General features: G+C 35.9%; 1 protein-coding gene across 21 annotated transcripts in view; it reads left to right on the top strand.

Moving 5' to 3' along the window:
* PPFIA2 (PTPRF interacting protein alpha 2) overlaps window positions 1-19388 on the top strand; it is a 654901-nt gene that overhangs the window by 621346 nt on the left and 14167 nt on the right. For 13 of the 21 annotated variants that reach the window (XM_056798558.1, XM_056798565.1, XM_056798563.1 and 10 more), the window contains 5 exons: window positions 1130-1330; window positions 8497-8559; window positions 10202-10231; window positions 12531-12724; window positions 16901-16998. In XM_056798558.1, the coding sequence (XP_056654536.1) occupies window positions 1130-1330; window positions 8497-8559; window positions 10202-10231; window positions 12531-12724; window positions 16901-16998 (586 nt within the window). The remainder of the gene's footprint in view (window positions 1-1129; window positions 1331-8496; window positions 8560-10201; window positions 10232-12530; window positions 12725-16900; window positions 16999-19388) is intronic. The other 8 variants (XM_056798566.1, XM_056798564.1, XM_056798561.1 and 5 more) reach the window with 1 other exon arrangement.

The following is a 19388-nucleotide window of genomic DNA, read 5'->3' as shown; positions in this document are numbered from 1 at the left end:
CCTCACAAAATATGTATTCAAGCAAAATAAACCATTGATCAGCCATGTCCAAAAAATGTTTCTAATTCTGTATTTTAAGTTCATCATCTCTCTGGCAAAAAGCAGGTAATAGGCCTCAACTTTGGATCTCTGAAATTACAGCTTTTCATTAAATCAGAGTTATGAAGATCTAAAGTCTCCCACAGTTTGTTTGCCTTTATAAAACTCTTGTCAAAATAGAATTTAGCTTTGTGGTTCTGATTGTTTCACTTTGCTTCATTTCATAGATGTCTTTTCAGTTTCCTCTGAAACTTTCCAATTCAGATGGTGCCATAGCAGTTAGTTAATTTTTCATTTGTCTAAATCCCTTAATTAGTCTTATCATCCAGTTATATTTGTTGCTGTCGTTCAGTTGTTTTAATAAAATCCAATTCTTCATGACCCCTTTTGGGGAATTCTTGGCAAAGATACTCTAGTCATTTCCCTTTCCTTCCCAGCTCATTTTACAGATACCAAATGGAGGCAAATTGGGTTAATTGACTTGCCTAGGATCACACAGCTAGTTAAGTGTTTGTGTCCAGATTTAACGATTTGAACTCATGAAGATGAGTCTTCTTGATTCCAATCCCAGTGCTCCCTCTATCCTCTGTTCCACCTAATCGCCTCAAATAACCAATTACATTACATTGGCCACCACCAAAAGTTTACATGTCAGCAAAATTCTATATTGATCTCCATTTTCCTATGAATTCTGAGGCATTTCAGAATCCCAGAAAGCAATTCTACTTGAAAATAGAAGCCCAAAGGAAAGAGAGCAGAGGCTGATTTGCGTATATGTTTCATATGCCCTTAATTATAAATTAAACATTTTATATTGGCAGTAATTAAGTCCTTAAGAGAATAGAAGTTCCTTGAGGACAAAGACTGGTCAGTTTTGGGTTTTTTTTTTTTGTATCTCCTTGGTCCTGCAGCCCAACCCCACATTTTACACATGAGAAGGCTACACCCCCAGGCTACTGCCTTAGCCAGGAAGAAGATGTCAAATTGTAAAAAGTGATATTTCTTTAAAACTGGTTGTTGGGGAGGTCACTTAAAAGAGAAATGTGGATGTTTATGCCTATTCATTTCACCCTTTACCTTGTCCCCACAGCTGTGGTTGGGAATGCCTGCCTGGTATGTTGCAGCTTGCCGGGCCAACGTCAAGAGTGGCGCTATCATGTCTGCTTTGTCCGACACAGAGATCCAGAGAGAAATCGGAATCAGCAATCCTCTCCATCGCCTCAAACTCCGGCTAGCAATCCAGGAGATGGTGTCCCTAACAAGCCCATCCGCTCCCCCAACATCTCGAACGGTGAGTCACTTTCCCTCCTCTCCTCTCCCACCTCCATGTTCGCTCTGGGAAATTATGGCAACCCAACCTTCCAAAGGGGTAGGAATTACTCTGACAAGATGAAGTTTGCTCTTCATTGACGTTGCTGCTGCTCCTTATAAGTCTTCCTCTGTGGAGCTGAGACTGCAAGGCTCCATTGATCATCTGAGTTTTCTATCCTGTTTTCAGAATGACTGAGGAAATTTCAGAAGATCAGAGCTTTTGGATAAGCATCTGAAAACTTGGATTGTTAACTGAGATGTCTCCTCTCTGCTTGTGTCCCTCTTTCATCTAATTCAAACAGACCTTTTGTAAGAAAGTTTCTCCCACAGTATGTTCTAGAAACAGTATTTTCCCAAAGCTGATCCTTTCCTCCAAACTGAACACAAATCATTTGTATGCCCTATTTCTTACTTAAACAGTTTTCCCAGGGATAAAGATATTTCCAGATGTTTTTTTTTCATGAATACCAGGCGGTTGTATTATATTCCTTCATCATTTTTTCCTTCTTTAGCCTCCAAGTTTCTTTCATGCTTCTATATACTGCAAAACATGTGTTAATTTGAGAAAAAAAAAACACAGAACTACTAAAGTAGTCAGAAAAAAACCAAGTCTTTAATTAAGAGAGAGAGTGGTCTATAGGTCCAGTAATTGGTGCCACAAACTATGCAGTTGTCAACATGGAAATCTAGAGATCCCCAGTTTATTAAGTTTGAGTGTAGAAAGCCCAGGTTTTGACCTTGTCATAGGAGAGGTTTCCCCCTGAGAGAAGGTCCCTCTTTACCTGACAGTGAACTTCCTGGTAGTTTGGGTGGGAACAGCTAATCCCATCCAGTGTTGGGCATCCCTTTTGTCCCTATGGTTTCTCCCCCTAGGCTAAGTAGGTCCATGACAAAGGTGACCCAGCCCTGGGCTGAGTCTTTCCCTTTTGTGTCCATTGTGGGGCATCAGCCCCTCACTATTATTCCTGTCTGGAACTCTTCATTTTCCTTTCTTACCATTGTAAAGTCAATCAACTGTCCCTCTAATCCTAAACCCCCCAGGTCACCTGGAGTGGTATATAGGTTCCCCAAGTTCTTTTGTTCCTCAGAGTCCATCCTGAGTCCCTGGCACTCCCAGGGGCTGATGACCAGGACGTCTTGACTCTGTGTAGTCTTGGAAAGCAGCTCTGTTGCCCTATTAGTAGCGCTAATCTTTTAGAATCTTTCTAGAATCTTGCCTCACACACTTCCAGCTGTATGGCCTTTGTTAGATTTTTTTGTATGGTTTGGACTCTGAATAGTTTAAATTGGTGGTCACCAGGGATTTGATTTCTAAATCCCAAAATGAATTACTAAAGTAAATGGAATTTATCGTAGTTTATTTACAATAGAGGGAATATATTAAGCAATGAGAGAGAGAGAGAGAGAGACAACTCCAGCTTCTTTTGAGCCAGGTAGAAATTCTAAGGCCCTAATCAGGGAAGAGTCTTAAAATGATGAGCCTTTCTTGGAGGTTTACACCTCCAAGAAAGGCAGGGTTATTAAGTCAGCCTTTCACCCATGATGACCCTCTAAAAGGAAAGCAGTCTGAGGTCTCCTGCATGAGCTCCTCCAGGGGTCCAGTTCCACAGCCAAGTCCGAGTGTCAGTTTTCCAGTCTCCTCTGAGTGAGAGTTCTTCCATCTAACTCGAATTGAAATAACTCTTCTGGTCTCTGGTCCTCTTTTTAAAGATCACTTTCTCTTGTGTCACCTCCCCTAAATTTCATGTCTACCAATCACAGCAGACACTCCTCTCTAGTTCACTCTTTAAAACCCACTCTTTAGTTCACACCTTCTTTGGTTAAATTATACATTTTTTGGTTACTTAACACCTTTTTTGGTTAGTTCACCTTTTGTAGTTAGTTAGCACCTATGTGTAGTTAAAATTCGTAGATCTACTTCAAATACTGAGTTACTACCTTTTGGGGATTAAAATCTAAAAATAGATTGTGGATTACAATTCAATTATATTTACAATTACAATTACAATTCAATCTTCCCAATAAAGGAAGAGCTAAGTACCTTCATTGTTACAATCAGGGGATTACAATTTAATCTTCACAATAAAGGAAGAGCTAAGTATCTTATTATTACAACCAGGAGATAGCCAAATCCAATCTTCACATCTTGGGCAAGTCACTTATCCCCTAGCCCATCTACTTGGAACCATTACTTGCTATTGATTCTAAGACACAAAATAAGCTCATGAGAACATTGCCTTCTGTGTGGTATGGACCCAATGGTCTCTTCATTATGTTGTCAGCACAAAAATTTTTGTACCCATTAACACTCTGCACCATTCTTTTAAAAAAAAAATTCACCTTTCTTTATAATTGTTTAAGTTCTTATTCACATTATTTCTATCAAGAAAAATATTTTAATAGATCTATATAATCTATCCATAAATAATATATACACATACATATGTACATGTACAGGAAACATTTCATAACATTAATGTATAATGAAAAAATATACTATTTTTTGATGCACACTTTAAGCTACCATATACAGCAAAAACTGAATCATCAAGTTCAAATGTCCCAGCAATACTGATAAAGTGACAGGAGCCTATCCTTTTGATCTAGTTTAGCTCTCTGGACTGTCCTTAAGTCTAGCTGCTTTATGTCATTCTCTTGTTCTGACAGCATGACATCTGGTTCTTTTCAACCTTTCTTTTGCTCCCAATTAACTTTCATAATTTAGTAGGTCCTTATTCCATAAACTCAAGTTTAATATTTATTTTGGTTTGCTGCCTCTTTTCCCTAAGACTTAATGAGGAAAGTATTGGGAATATATGTCAGCATTTGCTCTGAAATTTTCTTTTTTGAAGTTCTCATATGACATGTCAGTTTAGTATCATTTCAGATTGTTAACTAAGCAGCATCTTTCAGATATATTCAGGTTTAATTTTGGGTTTGTTAATTACTAAACATGTATATTATTGAAAGGAGAAGGGGGCAGCTAAGTGGCTCACTGGATGGAGAGCCAGACCTACGGAAGGAAGATCTTGAGTTCAAATGTGTGACCCTGGGAAGTGCTTACCCCCAATTACCTAGCCTTTATCACTTTTCTACCTCAGAACCAATACTCAGTATTGATTCTAAGATGCAAGAGAAGGGCTTAAAAAAAGCTGTTAAATTAGAGTAAGAAGCCCTCAGTTTACATGACACTTCGACTACATACAAGCTGTGTAATATTGGGCACCTTTCTGTCACCTCAGTTTCCTCATTTGTAAAATAAAGGACTTGGGCTACATGATGTCTTAAGTCCTTTTTGACACTGGATCTGTATACTCTGTTGTTATTTCAGTCATTTGTTGGTTGTCTCTTACTCTTCATGACTCAATTTGGAAATTTCTTGGCAAAAATGCTAGAGATGTTTTGCCATTTTCTTTTCTAGCTCCTTTTACAGATGGAGGATACTGAGGCCAACAATAGCCCAGGGTCACACAGCTACTAAGTGTCTGAAGTCAGATTGGTACTCAGAAATATGAGTCTCCTTGACTCCAGAGGCAGCATTCTATCCACTGTGCCACCTAGGAGCCACAAATTATTATCATTTTATTATTATTACTACAATTGATCATCTGAGAGCCGGAATTTCTTTGGTTTACTTGGGAGGGTCCAGAAAACAGCAGAAGTCAGTTATTTAGTGTGGTCTTTTGCAGGCTTCTGCTTAAATCAACCTAGACTTTTTCTTGAGGACCCACCAAGAGTGTTTCCTAGTACCAACCTAGTGTTTGTCAGAGAAGTCTCAAAAGCTTCACTAGTTGGCTTCTAAATGAAGCTATCTGTTCCCAAAATTTGTAGACTAAGACTGAATTAAACTAATTTTCTCTTTAGTTATCAGTGAAGGGCACTTTGAACAAACAAATAAATAAAACAACTCAGGCAAATCATGGAGCTCATTGGGTGGAAAGTAGAGAATGACAGCTGAGTGAGTATAATCTGCACTCCTAAGACAGTCTGTAAAAGCTATTGCTTCCAAATGATTTAATGCTTCAAATAGTCATGCTGACATTTGATGGGAAGAGTTCCATATTTATTAAAAGAAATGTGGCTTTATCAGTCAAGGAAAAAAACAACAACTTTCCATGGCTTCTGGATTCTACATTTTTTTTTAATTTATCCTAAAAGGAATGGAATTTAAGTACATTATAAAATTTGAGGATATCCAAGGGCAGGGAATCCAACACATATTCTTCCTGTCACTTGAATGTGTGAACTCCTTGACTATTTTACCGTTTTCATTCTTTGTTGTGTTATAAAGGTCAAAACAACATCGGAAACAATGCAGTGTATATTTGTTCAATTAAATCACATCATCATCTGGGCCCTTAAATGTTCACGAAATTATGCCTACCCAGTGTGCAGCTATTTTTTGATATCTGACAAAATTGTAAAATGCGTTCTGTTTTATTGCTAGTATTCTAGACCTTTTAATGGACAGGCCAATAAGGGAGAAGGTGCCCAATAAAAATATTTTAATTAGATTATTCATAAGGCTATCAAGGTCAGAAGTATAACACTGTGGGGGAAATTTGCTGGTGATTGGAATCCTGCAGTGTTGATCACCTTTCAGAGTTAGAAAGACCAATAGGTTGAGCAAAGTCAGTTGTATTTATCAGTTGCCAAAGAGAATTTGGGAAATATTTCAGGATTTCTAGAAAATTTACATTGGAAATCAAATGTCTTGGGGAATATATTCCCATTAAATGCTTCTCTATAACTTGTCCTGTTCCTCTAAATTTGCATCAATAATATAATACCTAATATTTAAGAATATGTTGATGGAGGTAGCTTTGAAACAAGTGAAATTAGTAGAATTCTACCTACTAAGTGGAATGAAAGTTCTTTGATGATGCTGAATGTCCTGATGGCCAACTAGGGGAGAAAGTGAATAAAGAAGACTTAGAATAAAACCTAAGTTTGAAACCTGTCTCAGACTCTTGCTAGCTATATGACGCTGAGCAAGTCATTTTACTTTCTTGGCCTCTGTTCCTCATATATAAAATAGGGATTGGATTTTATTACCCTTAAACTCCGTTCTAGCTCTAAATCTATTTTAGGTATTTTTTTGAGCATGATATAAATTATCTATAATCTATAATTCTGTATGGTTATCTGTTGTTGTTTTTGTTATTGAGTTGTTTCAGTTTTGCCTGACTCCTTGTGACCCCATTTGGAATTTTCTTAGGAAAGACGTTGGAGTGGTTTGCTATTTACTTCTCCAGCTTGTTTTACAGATGAGGAAACTGAGGTAAACAAGATTGAGTGACCTACCCAAGGTAATAAAGCTAGTAAGTGAGGCTGGATTTGAACTCAGGAAGATGAGTTTTCCTGACTCCAGTCTTGGCATTCTACTATGACACCTAGCCCTCATAGCTACTTACACAAATTATAAAGAGAAGGAGAAAGGGGTGGAGAGAGAGCCTCAGAGTTAGGATGATCTGCATCTGACAGATAATTGTGTGACTAAGTAAGTCATTTATGTTCTGCTATCCAAGAAAATTCTCTAATGCTCTAAATTGTAGACTAGGTGCTGGTCTGAATTAATAGCAGTCTTCTCAGCATGAAATCCCAATACCAATGAAAATATATATCCAGCTCTGTAGATATACACATCCATGCATTTGTATATACCATAATATTAATGTTGCAACATGGTGGGATAGTTGTATATCAGTGTGTGAATATGTGTGTGTGTGTGTGTGTGTGTGTGTGTGTGTGTGTGTGTACATATACATAGACCCACAATACTGTGTATAGAGAAATGAGGAAAGGTTTTTGGGCATTTAGGTGGTGCAATGGATAGAATGCCAGACCCAGAGTTAGGAAGACCCATGTTCCTGAGTTCAAATCTAGCCTTAGAAATTAATTAGCTGTGTGATCCTGGGCAAACCTTCTACCTCTATTTGCCTTCGTTTACTCATCTGTAAAATGAGCTGGAGAAGGAAATGGCAAACCACTCCAGTCTATCTGCCAAGAAAACTCCAAATTGGGTCAAGAAGAATGAGTGAACAAATAAAAATTTTGTGTTTTCTCACAAAGACACTTTGACAAAGCCCTAATAACATTTTGCTTAACAAGACATGCCTTAATTGATTTTTATTTAAGACAAAAAAGTGAACTTTATGTATTTACCAATTTGCGAAAGGAAGAAATCATTCAGATAAAAGCAATATATGATTAATGTGGCATTCTATCTCCTTTGACACCAAGCTGCCCACATGAAAGAAAAAGGGGTAGAAAGAGATCCTCAGAGGCAGGAAGATTCATGTGGTCATATATTGAAGGTCAGATAGTTAGATAGATGGATGGATGGATGGATGGATGGATGGATGGATGGATACAAATGGTGCATTGATTCATAGATGAATGGATGGATGAATGGAGGGATAGATAGGATGTGTACATATATACATAGATATGTACCTGTTTTTGATACTCTCTAGTAACACTAAAATATTCCTACTTAATATGATTTTGTATAACACTACAATGGATATTGTGCTATAGCCTGCCAGGAAAATCTTTATAAAAATATCTGACACATTGAATCAGTTCTTTGTTGCTCCAGAAAATGGAGTTAACAAATGTTGTAATTCATGGTTCCCTTTTTTTTTCTTTTTCTGGAGAAGCAATAATGAGTAGAGAGATGGCCTTGGAATCAAGAAGATTTAGACTCCAATCTGGCCTGTGAACATACTGATTGTGTGACCTTGGTTTAAGTCACATAAGACTCTCTAGGGGAGAGTTGCCTAAAACAACCGTTGTTGAAGAGAAGGTGACCATCTACAGTGGTAGATGGAGTTTCTTCATCTGGAGTTCCCAGTTTCCAGTTCCTGTCTCTTCCTCTACTGACTAATAATAACAGAGTATTGACTTTTAATTTACTTAGAATGAATAACATGACCATTACTGCTTAATCTTCTTAGATGTGAAAGATTTTTAAAGCCCTGTGGACTTTTCTATCATGTCATTCATGCTTACTCTAGAGGCAAGAACATAGCTATGTTGATGGTGATGCTATCGGCTGTTGACTTTCAGTGACGCTACCTTTGTTCTTTAATCCTGCTTACCCAATGTGGATTCTACCTACTTCCCTGTGGGCCTTGTCCTTAGCCCTCAGGCAATGTTTGGGTGACCCATGAAGAAATGGAAAACCTTGCTGCTCCAGCCAAAACGGTCAGTGTTTTCTCTTTTGTTTGATCTTAAGCTGCTCCTCACACCCGCACACTCTACTGCCATGCCTTTATTAATAGTTGTAAGTGTCACGTACCCTTAGAGACGCCATGAGACATTCTAGAATGTTGAAAGAATACTTTCAATTAATTGGCTATATCAGTATTATTTATGTCCGGCTTTGGAAATTGACTAGTTAAGAATGGAACCATGTGAGCCTTTTGGATTTACATGGACTAATTTTTAATATGAATTATGATTTACTATTTTAAACTAATTTTCAGAAGAAAAGAGTCATTTTAACCAACCCGAAACATACAAAATAGCCTTTTGGATTTGAAAAGGCTTCAGAGTATATTTTTAGCATAGAACCCATAAAATATTCATCTGGTTTCTCTCACTTGGTCATCTCAGTTATATTTAGTTTGGGTGTGAAAACATACCATCTGGTAGTTCTCTATTTTAACTAATTATTCTTGCTAAGCTTAATTGTTTCTATGTTGCTAAAGGGCCTGTGCATTGTAGCTTACTAGAGGCAAAGCCTGATGGTGCTGTGCTTATTACGCTTATTAAGGTTCAGTTTTCTAGAATTAGTGTGAAATAGCTGTTTCACTCTTTTTAAAATTACATAGTAACTCATGACTGAATCATTTAGAACAGTTTTGAAAATGGATTTATATGTATCCTAATTCCACAGTTAAAAAATAGCTAAGGTGGGTATTGGTAATATTGTATAACTCAACCTCCCCTTTTTGTTAGTTTTTAATTTAAAGAGCAATTTAAGGGACAAGTAGGTGGTTCAGTGGATAGAGAGCCAAGGCTGGAGACAAGGAAGTCCAGGATTCAGATCTGGCTTGTTGAAAGTGAGCCTCAGGACTACTAGGGGAATCAGTTAATAGGAAGCCAGACCTAGACATGGGAGGTCCTGGGGCAAATGTGGCCTCACACACTTCCCAGCGGGGTGACTCTGGATAAGTCACAACTCCAATTGCCCAGCCCTTACCATTCTTCTTCTTTGGAACTAATATTGAGTTTAAAACAGAAGGTAAGGTGGTTTTTTTTTTTAATTAAAATTAAATAAAAGCAATTTAGTACATTCTATTTAACGTTCCATAATTATGGAATTGTCATGATAATCCTTATCATGAGCATGGTACAATTGCATATATTATCCAGTGGGGAAGATGTTATAAATAACAAAGATTCTTACTGGAAGATGAATTTGAAAATGAAATATTTCTTCACTGTATGCAACACTCAACAGAAATACTCTTGTGCAAACTCAGTTTTTTCTAATGAGTGCGTATTTTCTCAAGTTTCTTCATGACCAAATATCAGATAATATATATTTTAAACAGAAATAATAATCAAAATTTAGAAATGACCAAAAACAAAGGTTCAAAAAATTATGACATCCCAGCATGGTTTTGTAGATGTGAAAATGAGCTAAAAAATATGTAATGGCCAGAAAACTCCTTTTGATTGACCACTTCTGTTTGTGCAGATAATTATATGTATACATGTTAGAATTATTAACATTTTTCATAATTATCATGCTAATTGAATTTTCTACCCCTGGACTAATTTGGTGTATTTTGTTTTTACTTGCTTTATTAATGACGACCTGATCCTTCGGCTAACACAGAAAGAATCTGAGGAAGGAAGTTGGGCCCAGGTATGAATTTATTATGTTCAGATTCACTTGGTGTAGGGCATTGGTTTACTCATAGAAATTCATATGGATTAGCGATCAACAAAGATAATTATAGTACTTTTTAAATGGTCATAAACATCATATCAGCTTCATTCTACAAATTGAAAATTTATATTTTAAAATATCCACTTGTTGCCTGTAGCTATGTTTACCATGAGGTTATTAAGCTCCTTAGTAACATCTAAAAGGAAACTATATTAACTAGGGTAAAGTTAGTATCTCCTTTGATCATGTACTTTCCAAGTGATCAAAATTTGTGAAGTGCTAGACTACTATATATATATATATATATATGTATGTATATAAATATGCATATATGGTGAACATTAATTTAGAGTTCATTTGTTTGTTTTGAGACCAGGGATTCAGTCCCTGCTACTGAATGAATCTTGGATTCATTTTATATGTTGGCCATATTAGCATATGCTTTTTGGTTTTGACCAATAAATTCATGCATGTTATGAAGAAATTAGTACCATTCTCCACTCAGAGGATCTGTGTTCAAATACTGCCTCAGGGTGACCTATGTGAACATAAGCAAGTCATTTGATCTCCCCGGGTTCCAGGTTCCATTATCTGTAAAATGATAGGGAAAAACTAGATGACTTCTGAAGTGCCTTCCACTTCTAGACCGAGATTCTATGACCATTAGTCCTTATTAAACATCTTTGGCATCATGATACAGTCTCCTTTTCTGAGTTCTCATACTGCTCCCTCCTACTCCCTTCCTTCAACCTGGTGTCCCCAAGAGTCTTCACTTTTTGCTCCCTTGGAAGTTTTCCCCATTCCCTTGACTTCAACTATAACTGATCTGCTAATGATTTGCCAATCTATAACTCCATCCCAACATCCTATTGGTTATCCAAATGGATGTGAACCCTCATTACCCTCTTTGTTCTATTAACATCACCATCATTATGTTCCCAGTCACCCAAGGTCATCATCACCTCAGATCTTCTTTGAGTCTTTATTTTCTCTCACTTGCCGCATCCATTCAGTTTCTGAGTTCTGTTGATTTTTTTCTCATCCATCCCTTCCCTTACATTCTCCCTACAACTCTACTATTTCTTGCCTGAATTATTGCAGGAAAGCAGACTCGTCTTTCTGATTCCATTCCAGCCCTTTTTGATCCATCCTTCATATTCCTGAAAGAATAATCTAAGTGCATCTCAATGATAACATCCACTGCCTGATGAGTAAAGACTAAAACTATTATCCTTACATTTGAGCCCCTTTGAAGACTGAATCGAACTCACCTTTCCACTCCAAACTCTCTATCTTTATCCTGTCTTTATGTGTATGTGTTCTACATTTTAAACAAGCATCTGTTTTTCATCTCCCATTCTCATTCTCCTCTGTTTTGGCTTAGACATTTACTCAGAGTATCTCCAATCCCTGAAATGAAATCTTTCCCATGCCATCCACTTCCATTGCAATGTGTTAAAATGTGTTCAAGTCCTCCCTTTCCTGTCATACGTTGCCCTCCCCCTACCCCAGGCAGAAGCAATCTCTCCTTTGGTTTTATTTCTCTCACTATTCTTTCTATCAGTGTTCTCTGTGTGCATTTCAACCTCTCTTCATTTCACTGAGAGTTCCTTAAAAGTAGGGCCTGCCTATGTCATCTCTATCTTTGAATTCAAAGTGCCTTGCAGTAATTCTTTGCAAAGAGTTGACACCTAGGCTAAGTTAAATTCATTTCATTTAAATAAACAAAATAAATAAATAAATAAAGCACTATATTTCTTAGGAATTTCCCTGAACTTCTTAATTCCTTGTGATTAAATAATTCAGACATTGGTGCTCAAAATCCAAAGATTATTTTGCAGTTTCATTTACAACAGTATTGAGAAGTGTAATTAGTGAACTTATTCAATTATAGCCCCTTCTCTCTAACTCTGTAAATGCATAACTCGAGATGCACAGTGAGATAAATCCATTAATAGTCTAGGGATGGGTTTCACTATGCATATGTCCTTATCATTGAGACATTGACTTTTCATTTTTGCTTTTGTTTTTTTGAAGAGTAACAATACAAGTTTCAAATACAAACCACTTCCATTTGCATGGAGAAATGTTTATTTACTTTTCTTTCCTTAAAGTAAGCAAGCAAGAGAGTTGAGTTATGAGTAAGCTATTCTCTTTTTATATACATCATGAGAATTAAACAAGCTAGGTTTAGTGGGGCTTTTTAATGGGTTATATGATAAAATCGCCATCTTGTTTTTCGGCTTAGAAACTGACTGCTATAAATAAATTATAGTGTCCTGTTTTTCTGCAGACTCTGGCTTATGGTGATATGAATCATGAGTGGATTGGTAATGAGTGGCTTCCCAGCTTGGGATTACCTCAATACAGAAGTTACTTTATGGAATGCCTGGTAGATGCAAGAATGTTAGATCATCTGACGAAAAAAGATCTCCGGGTCCATTTAAAAATGGTGGATAGCTTTCATAGGTAGGTTTTTTCCAAAGATTAATCAGAATGGAATAAAAATGGATAACATGCATTCTTCTATAAATAGAACAAAATATCAATATTTGCATAATATATGATGCATCGAGCATCAGCACACATCTCCATTTTCTGTAAGTACATCAAGGCAACAGATTGATCTGATTGAGCAAATGCATACTGAAAGCTTATTGTATTGTATTCCTTAGTGGAAAATAACAAGAATACTTTTTACCAAATTAATTCTTCATGAAATTTTCAGTAGGATTTTTATTGACTTCTTTAAAAATAGAGCAACAGTTATTTGTGAATGAAGTTAAACCAAATGGGATCTATTCATTTCTAAATTTAAAAGTATATAAATGTATGCACACAAATTATGCATTGATATTGAAGTTGAGAAAGTCAGGTTTTCTTTAATTGATGATGATGGTCATCGAAAAAATAGAAATCAGAAAGGGTTTTTCTCTGAAGGAAATGTTTCTATTCTTTAAATGGTTCTGAATTTTCACTCTCTGCCACCAGAAGGTAGAGGAGAGATACTGTGCTAATTAATCTAGTTATAGGTGGAAAACACGTTGCTTAGCAATGTAAAGCTTTCACCCACTGAGAACTGGAAAAGTTTAAAGAGTTCCCGTGGATGGGTAAGAGTGAAAACAAATGCATTTATAACTGGCTTCTAAATTTATTAGAAGAAATTTCTTCTTTCATAATTTGACTGTTGGTTGCAGATCATGTTGTAATTTAAGTCAAACAATTTCCAATTCCATTTTCTTTATTAAATCCAGGTAATATTTTTATATGTAATTGGTTGATTTGTAGCTTATAAACAGTGTTGGTGATGGAAAGGACTCTGGGGGTAATCTAGTGCAACTTAGTATCCATCAAAAGAAGTTCTTCTACTTGACAAGTGACCATGCTGCTTCTACTTAAAAACTACCACCAGAGACAGAGTCCCCACTTCACAAGGGAATCCATTTTGTTTCTATACATTAATTTTATTCATTAGAAATTATTCCATAAATAGAGTGAAAATCTGCCTTCTTGTAACTTCCCCTCAGCTCTACTTTCTAAAGACCTACAAAATGGTTCCTTCCAATCCATTTAATTTAAGAGAACTCTCAAGGATCTCTTTCAGATGAAATCCCCTTTCTCTCCAGTTTTCCCAGCCACTGGCCTCCCAGCTACATGTTGTATGATCCAGCAACAATAATTTACTTGCTGTTCTTCTCACCCAAGTCTGTAGCTCCCATTACTAGGTCTTTGTGTTAGATGCTTTTCTTAGCTAGACTCCTCTCCCTTAATGACTCCATTTCTTTGAACTTCCCCAACTTCCTTCAAGATGCATTTCAAATCTCACTTTCTACAAGAGCCCTTTCTCTGTGAGACTACCATCCATTCATCTCTTATATATTTTATGTTTAGCTAGATATTTACATACTATAAGTTACTAATTATGAAAATGAATAACCTATATTTTCAGGAATCTCATATTTAAGAGAATCCCTTCTCTTTTCCAACTTCAGTATTCTGTCAGTGGTGTTCCATTCTTCCTATCACTTATGCTTAAAACCTAGGACTCATACATAATTCAGAAGTGTGTTCCTCAAGGACAGAGGTGTTTTTTGCCTTTGTATCTCCAGCATTTAAAATATTTGATATTTCTGTTATCACTGTCTTCATGACCTCATTTGGAATTTTCTTAGCAAAGATACTGAAGTGGTTTGCCATTTCCAGCTCATTTTACAGATGAGGAAACCAAGGAAAATAGTGTTAAGTGATTTGCCGAAGGGTTACACAACTATTATCTGAGGTCAGATTTAACCTCAGGAAGACTGAATCTTTCTGACTCCAGGGTAGTTATTCTATCCAGTGTGCCATGTAGCTATCCTTAGCACATATTACATGCTTAAAAGATAATGAATGGATTTTGCCTTTTTAGACCCCTCACCAACTTTGTTGCCTTTCTGTGGACATATACCAGGGTCAACAATCCCTCTAAAAATGTGCTGCTTAGAACTGAACAAAATGGATGTGGACTAAAGAGACTATATATCCCCAATCCTGTCCCAACATCAAGAAATTATACTATAGACTGGATAGAAAGCCCCCTTTTTCTATAACACTTATACATAGATGTGATGAAATCATATTCTTCTGCCTTAAATAAGAGATTTCTTACAACACTGTCCTGCCCCTTTTCCCCATTATTCTCTCAATTTCCAATCTATGCAGATATCAGAATTCCTGCATAATGGATTGTTATCTTGGCAATTAACTGAGATTTGTGATTGCTCCTCCTTGGGCCATGCAATTGGGCTTCTCTTTTCTGGACTTAGAGAGGAATCATTGTTCATACCTAACTATTAATATCATCCCTTTCCTGAATAAAGATTGTTAGTTTATTTGATTTTCTTACTGAATAATACATTGTATATACTATTACAATAATTCTATGTGATATATAATTATTTTACATGTAATTATAACATAATATTCTATATATAGTATACCATATATAATATGTAGCATAGTACATAGTAGATCATTTTATCTTTCTCTCATCTACCTCTTTCTATATATGTCATGGGAGTATAAATAAGGTTCTTAAACATCCAATATAACATTTTAACATTCATACAAGATAGGTTATTCCTGATGACTCTAATTTATTAACTATGAAAATGAATAACCTATATTTTAGGAACCTCTCATATTTATTGGAACCCCCTCTCTTTCCTAACTTCAATATTCTATCAGCAATGTCCCATTCTTCCTAGAACTCATGCTTAAAATATGGGACACATTTTTTAACATTCTCTTTTTGTTATTCACCATACTCACTCAATTAGCAAGTACTTTATATTCCCTTTCAGTGTCTCATCTCTCTTATTTCTATTCCTACTGCCATTACCCTTATTTGGGTCTTTATCACTTGATTGCTGAACACTCCCAAAACCTTCTAATTAGTTTTCTTATTTCTAGCCATCTCCAGTCATCTCGAACATTAATGTCACGTTATTTCATTCATCTATGATTTTATCAGTGTAGATAATTTTTCTACCCTATCCCCTTCTAAATTCTGCAGCCCATCTCCTTCTTAAGAAATGACCTTAAAGAATTGCAATAGCGAAAAATTACATTGTCCTTTTCAGCCAACTTGATGTTGAGTCTCTTCAAACTCATCCAGGCTTATTCCCAAACAAAAGAGATACTTTATTACTTCTAAGTTATTCTTTCCCAAATTAATACCTGCAAACACTTTCCCCTAAAATATTTGGTTTTTAAGGGTCTTTCTAGAGATACCTCAATATTCTGTTTGGACATAAAACAGTGCCGCATGCTGTGCATTAAACCTGGGATAATCTGATATTTTCCTATGTAACTGCTGATCTTGACAAAATAGAATTCATGGGAAACAGTTTTATTCCATTTTAAACTTTGTTTTATGGAGCATCCAAATGGAAACTTTCTCCATGTCTCCACTGAAGGATCCCTCCTGTTCAAAATGGCAAGAACAAACAAAGAACTCACTTCTGTAACATTTTTCAAATAAAACTCCCTGAAAGCAACAACAACAAAAAAAGCTATACCAACATAGCTTTTGAGAATCTTGGGCCATCCTCAGGCTGTGATGATGTTTAGAAGTGGTATTGCCACATTAAACCACATCTTTCAGTTCATGTGGACTCCGAAGTAGGTCGAATTGTCAATTAACTGTTTCATTTCTTTTTTTTTTTTGGCCTTCTTTCCCCAATTAAGTTTTTCTCCATACCTAACAGAGTTCAATGAGTAGAATAAGAGAGCAATAGGCATTTTTGGAAGGAAATAATTTAAATCCAAATTATTTCATAAATTGGCTTTCTGAAGACTGATTCCTTTGGAGGGCGCTTCCTCTTTCTATTTCTATCAGTCATTTTTCTGGTATTTGCATCTCAACTATTTGTTTGAAATGTTTTTCATTTCATTCCACACAAGGGAAGAAGAGTTTTTGTTTGTTTGGTTTTTTTATATGCTAGTGAATCTGCAGTAGTCATCTTTTAGGAAAAAAATTACTTGTTTGAATTATATTGTTGGCCAATTGGAGCAAGTCTAAAAGCTTGATAATAATTTTGATCTTTCTTGAAAACAATTGTTTTACCTTTTTGAATGTCTGTTTCCCTTCTAAAAACACAACAGAACAAGTTTACAATATGGAATTATGTGCTTAAAGAGGTTGAATTATGACAGGAAAGAACTAGAAAGGAGACGGGAAGCAAGTCAACATGAAATTAAAGGTAAGACACTCTATCTAGATAAAATTTCATATGCTTATGTTATGATGAATATTCATATTAACAATGGAGAAAATATCCCAAAACATATGCAGTTGCATGCTGCTTGATTATTATGATGAATAATAAAGTGCACTTGTGCCAGGCAGATTTAATAGATAGAGAGAGCTGGTCTCAAAGTCATCAAGACCTGGGCTTGAGTCCCACCTCTAGCAAATTACTGGTATGTGACTCCAGACAAGTCACCCAACCTCTCAGTATTCTTGACAATACTTAAGTATTATAAATTATGTATATTTATAAATTATATGCAAATCATAATTTATAAATATCAGAGAAGTTGATGACCTGCATTGGGAAAGGGAGTTTCCCCACCAGGAGTTCCTCATACTAATCAAATCATAGATCAAGTTCCTGTTTTCCTAAAATCACATTTACAGCACCTTTGTTAGGTATGGAGATATTTCCTCATAACAACTCTGGGGTGTTCCATTTACAGATAAAGAAACTGCCACTCAGAGTGGTTATTTACTTTGTTGCCATGACTAGGAAAGGCTAGGACTCAAACCCATGTTTTTAGATACAAACTTCTGTACTCTCTTCATTCCACCGTTATTGACTTCTTATCTGATTGATTGGCCTTTTTGCCATGTAGTTGATTTAAGATGAAGTGCTTCTAGTCCAAAATAGTATTTAGCACATCATCATTTCCCTCACTTTTACTTTTTACATTTACAAACAGAAAGATGAGTCCTTATGATGAAAGATGTATTGCATATTGAGAGTATTTTCACTTCTTCAGTTTAGTGTTTTCCTTTGAGCAGAGGACTCAGCACATAAAAACACTCAATAAAGTCATTCATTCAATTTGTTCATTGCACCTAACTGGGTTCCTAAAGACATTTTCGCAGCATTTTTATTTCGTGCGAGTATTTTAGAGTATGAGTGCATTCTTTTACAGATAAGTCTTATGATTTTTCAGTAGATTATTCCAGGTTTTTGAAATCATAATTTCACTGCTAGGTCCAGAATCTTTATTTTTTTGTGTTCCTTCACATGAGTGTGATTTTTGAAGGTTTTCTTTCTTCATGAACAATTATTTTGATGGCTCTCTGATTTCATTCTAGTTTCTACTCACTTTTGAGGCATATCCCAACCCTTTTTTTAAAAAATCATCCCATCTGTCCTGCCTTTCCCCAATTACTATTGCCTATTATGTAACTACAAAATGGGTCAATTCGATTTAATGACTAATTTCTTTAAAAAAAAATAATAGGGGGCAGCTGAGTATCTCAGTAGATTGAGGGCCAGGCCTAGAGACAGGAGGTCCTAGGTTCAAATCTGGCCTCAGACACTTCCCAGCTGTGTGACCCTGGGCAAGTCACTTCACTCCCATTGCCCAGCCCTTACCACTCTTTTGCCTTGGAACCAGTACACAGTATTTATTCCAAGAAGGAAGGTAAGGGTTTAAAAAAAAGAATAAAGAAAGAATAGCATTTGAATTAGCTCTCAATGATGAATAATATTATAAAAATGAAAAACAAAAAAAAAGTTTCTAGAAATTTTAAACTCAAATATTAACTTATTAATCCCATATCCATTTGAGAACATTACTTGTTTTCCTCAGGAAGAAATAAAAGGGTAAGATATCGGGATAGCTCATAAGTGTTTCTTCCCTTTCTATTCTAAAGGAAAGTGGATAGATGCTATGTAAGACCCTGATTAGTCATATTGTTCTTGTATAGTAGTTGACATAAATAACATTTCTAAAAAAATCAGTATTTGTTGACGCATAAATAAATGAGGGTAAACTATGATTTCAGGCTTCATTGAACCTTAATGTATTATATGAAAAACAAATGCTTTCTCCTTCCCTCCAAAATTAATCAAAATAATTGATATAAGTATTCTTTATTTTGTTTCAGAGCTTGTCAGGTGTCTGACAGCATTTAGTTATTTGTCAGCTGCACAAACAATGTCAGTGCTGCTTTTCCTCCACAATCATTAGCCCACAATGTGAATTCTCCTAGGATGGTCTTGCATTCATGATATTATTATGACTGGTTAACTTATTTCCCTCCATATGGCTCACTGGAGAATTGATAGGCATGTAGCATACGCTTCTCATGATACTTCATTAGGTTCCTTACTTAGCAGTGGGAGGGTATTTTTCCATTTTCAAAATTGAATTGTTTATTTTCCTCTTGTTTTGGGGCCCCTACAAAATTGAAGGTTGTTTTCAAATGCATTATTGTTTGGTTGAATTGAAATCTGAAAACTAATGGGGCAAAGATGTAATCTAGAAGGAACTGTCGTTGAGCACAAGCAAAACTTTTGCTCAAGTGAGAGAGATTGTAGTTTCTAAAAATTAGCTTTTATTGCTCTTAGTCACA

The sequence above is a fragment of the Monodelphis domestica genome, chromosome 5 (genome assembly GCF_027887165.1).
Source record: "Monodelphis domestica isolate mMonDom1 chromosome 5, mMonDom1.pri, whole genome shotgun sequence".
NCBI classification, from domain to species: domain Eukaryota; kingdom Metazoa; phylum Chordata; class Mammalia; order Didelphimorphia; family Didelphidae; genus Monodelphis; species Monodelphis domestica.
The sequence above is the reverse complement of the archived record's forward strand: the minus strand, read 5'-3'. Positions and strand labels throughout refer to the sequence as shown.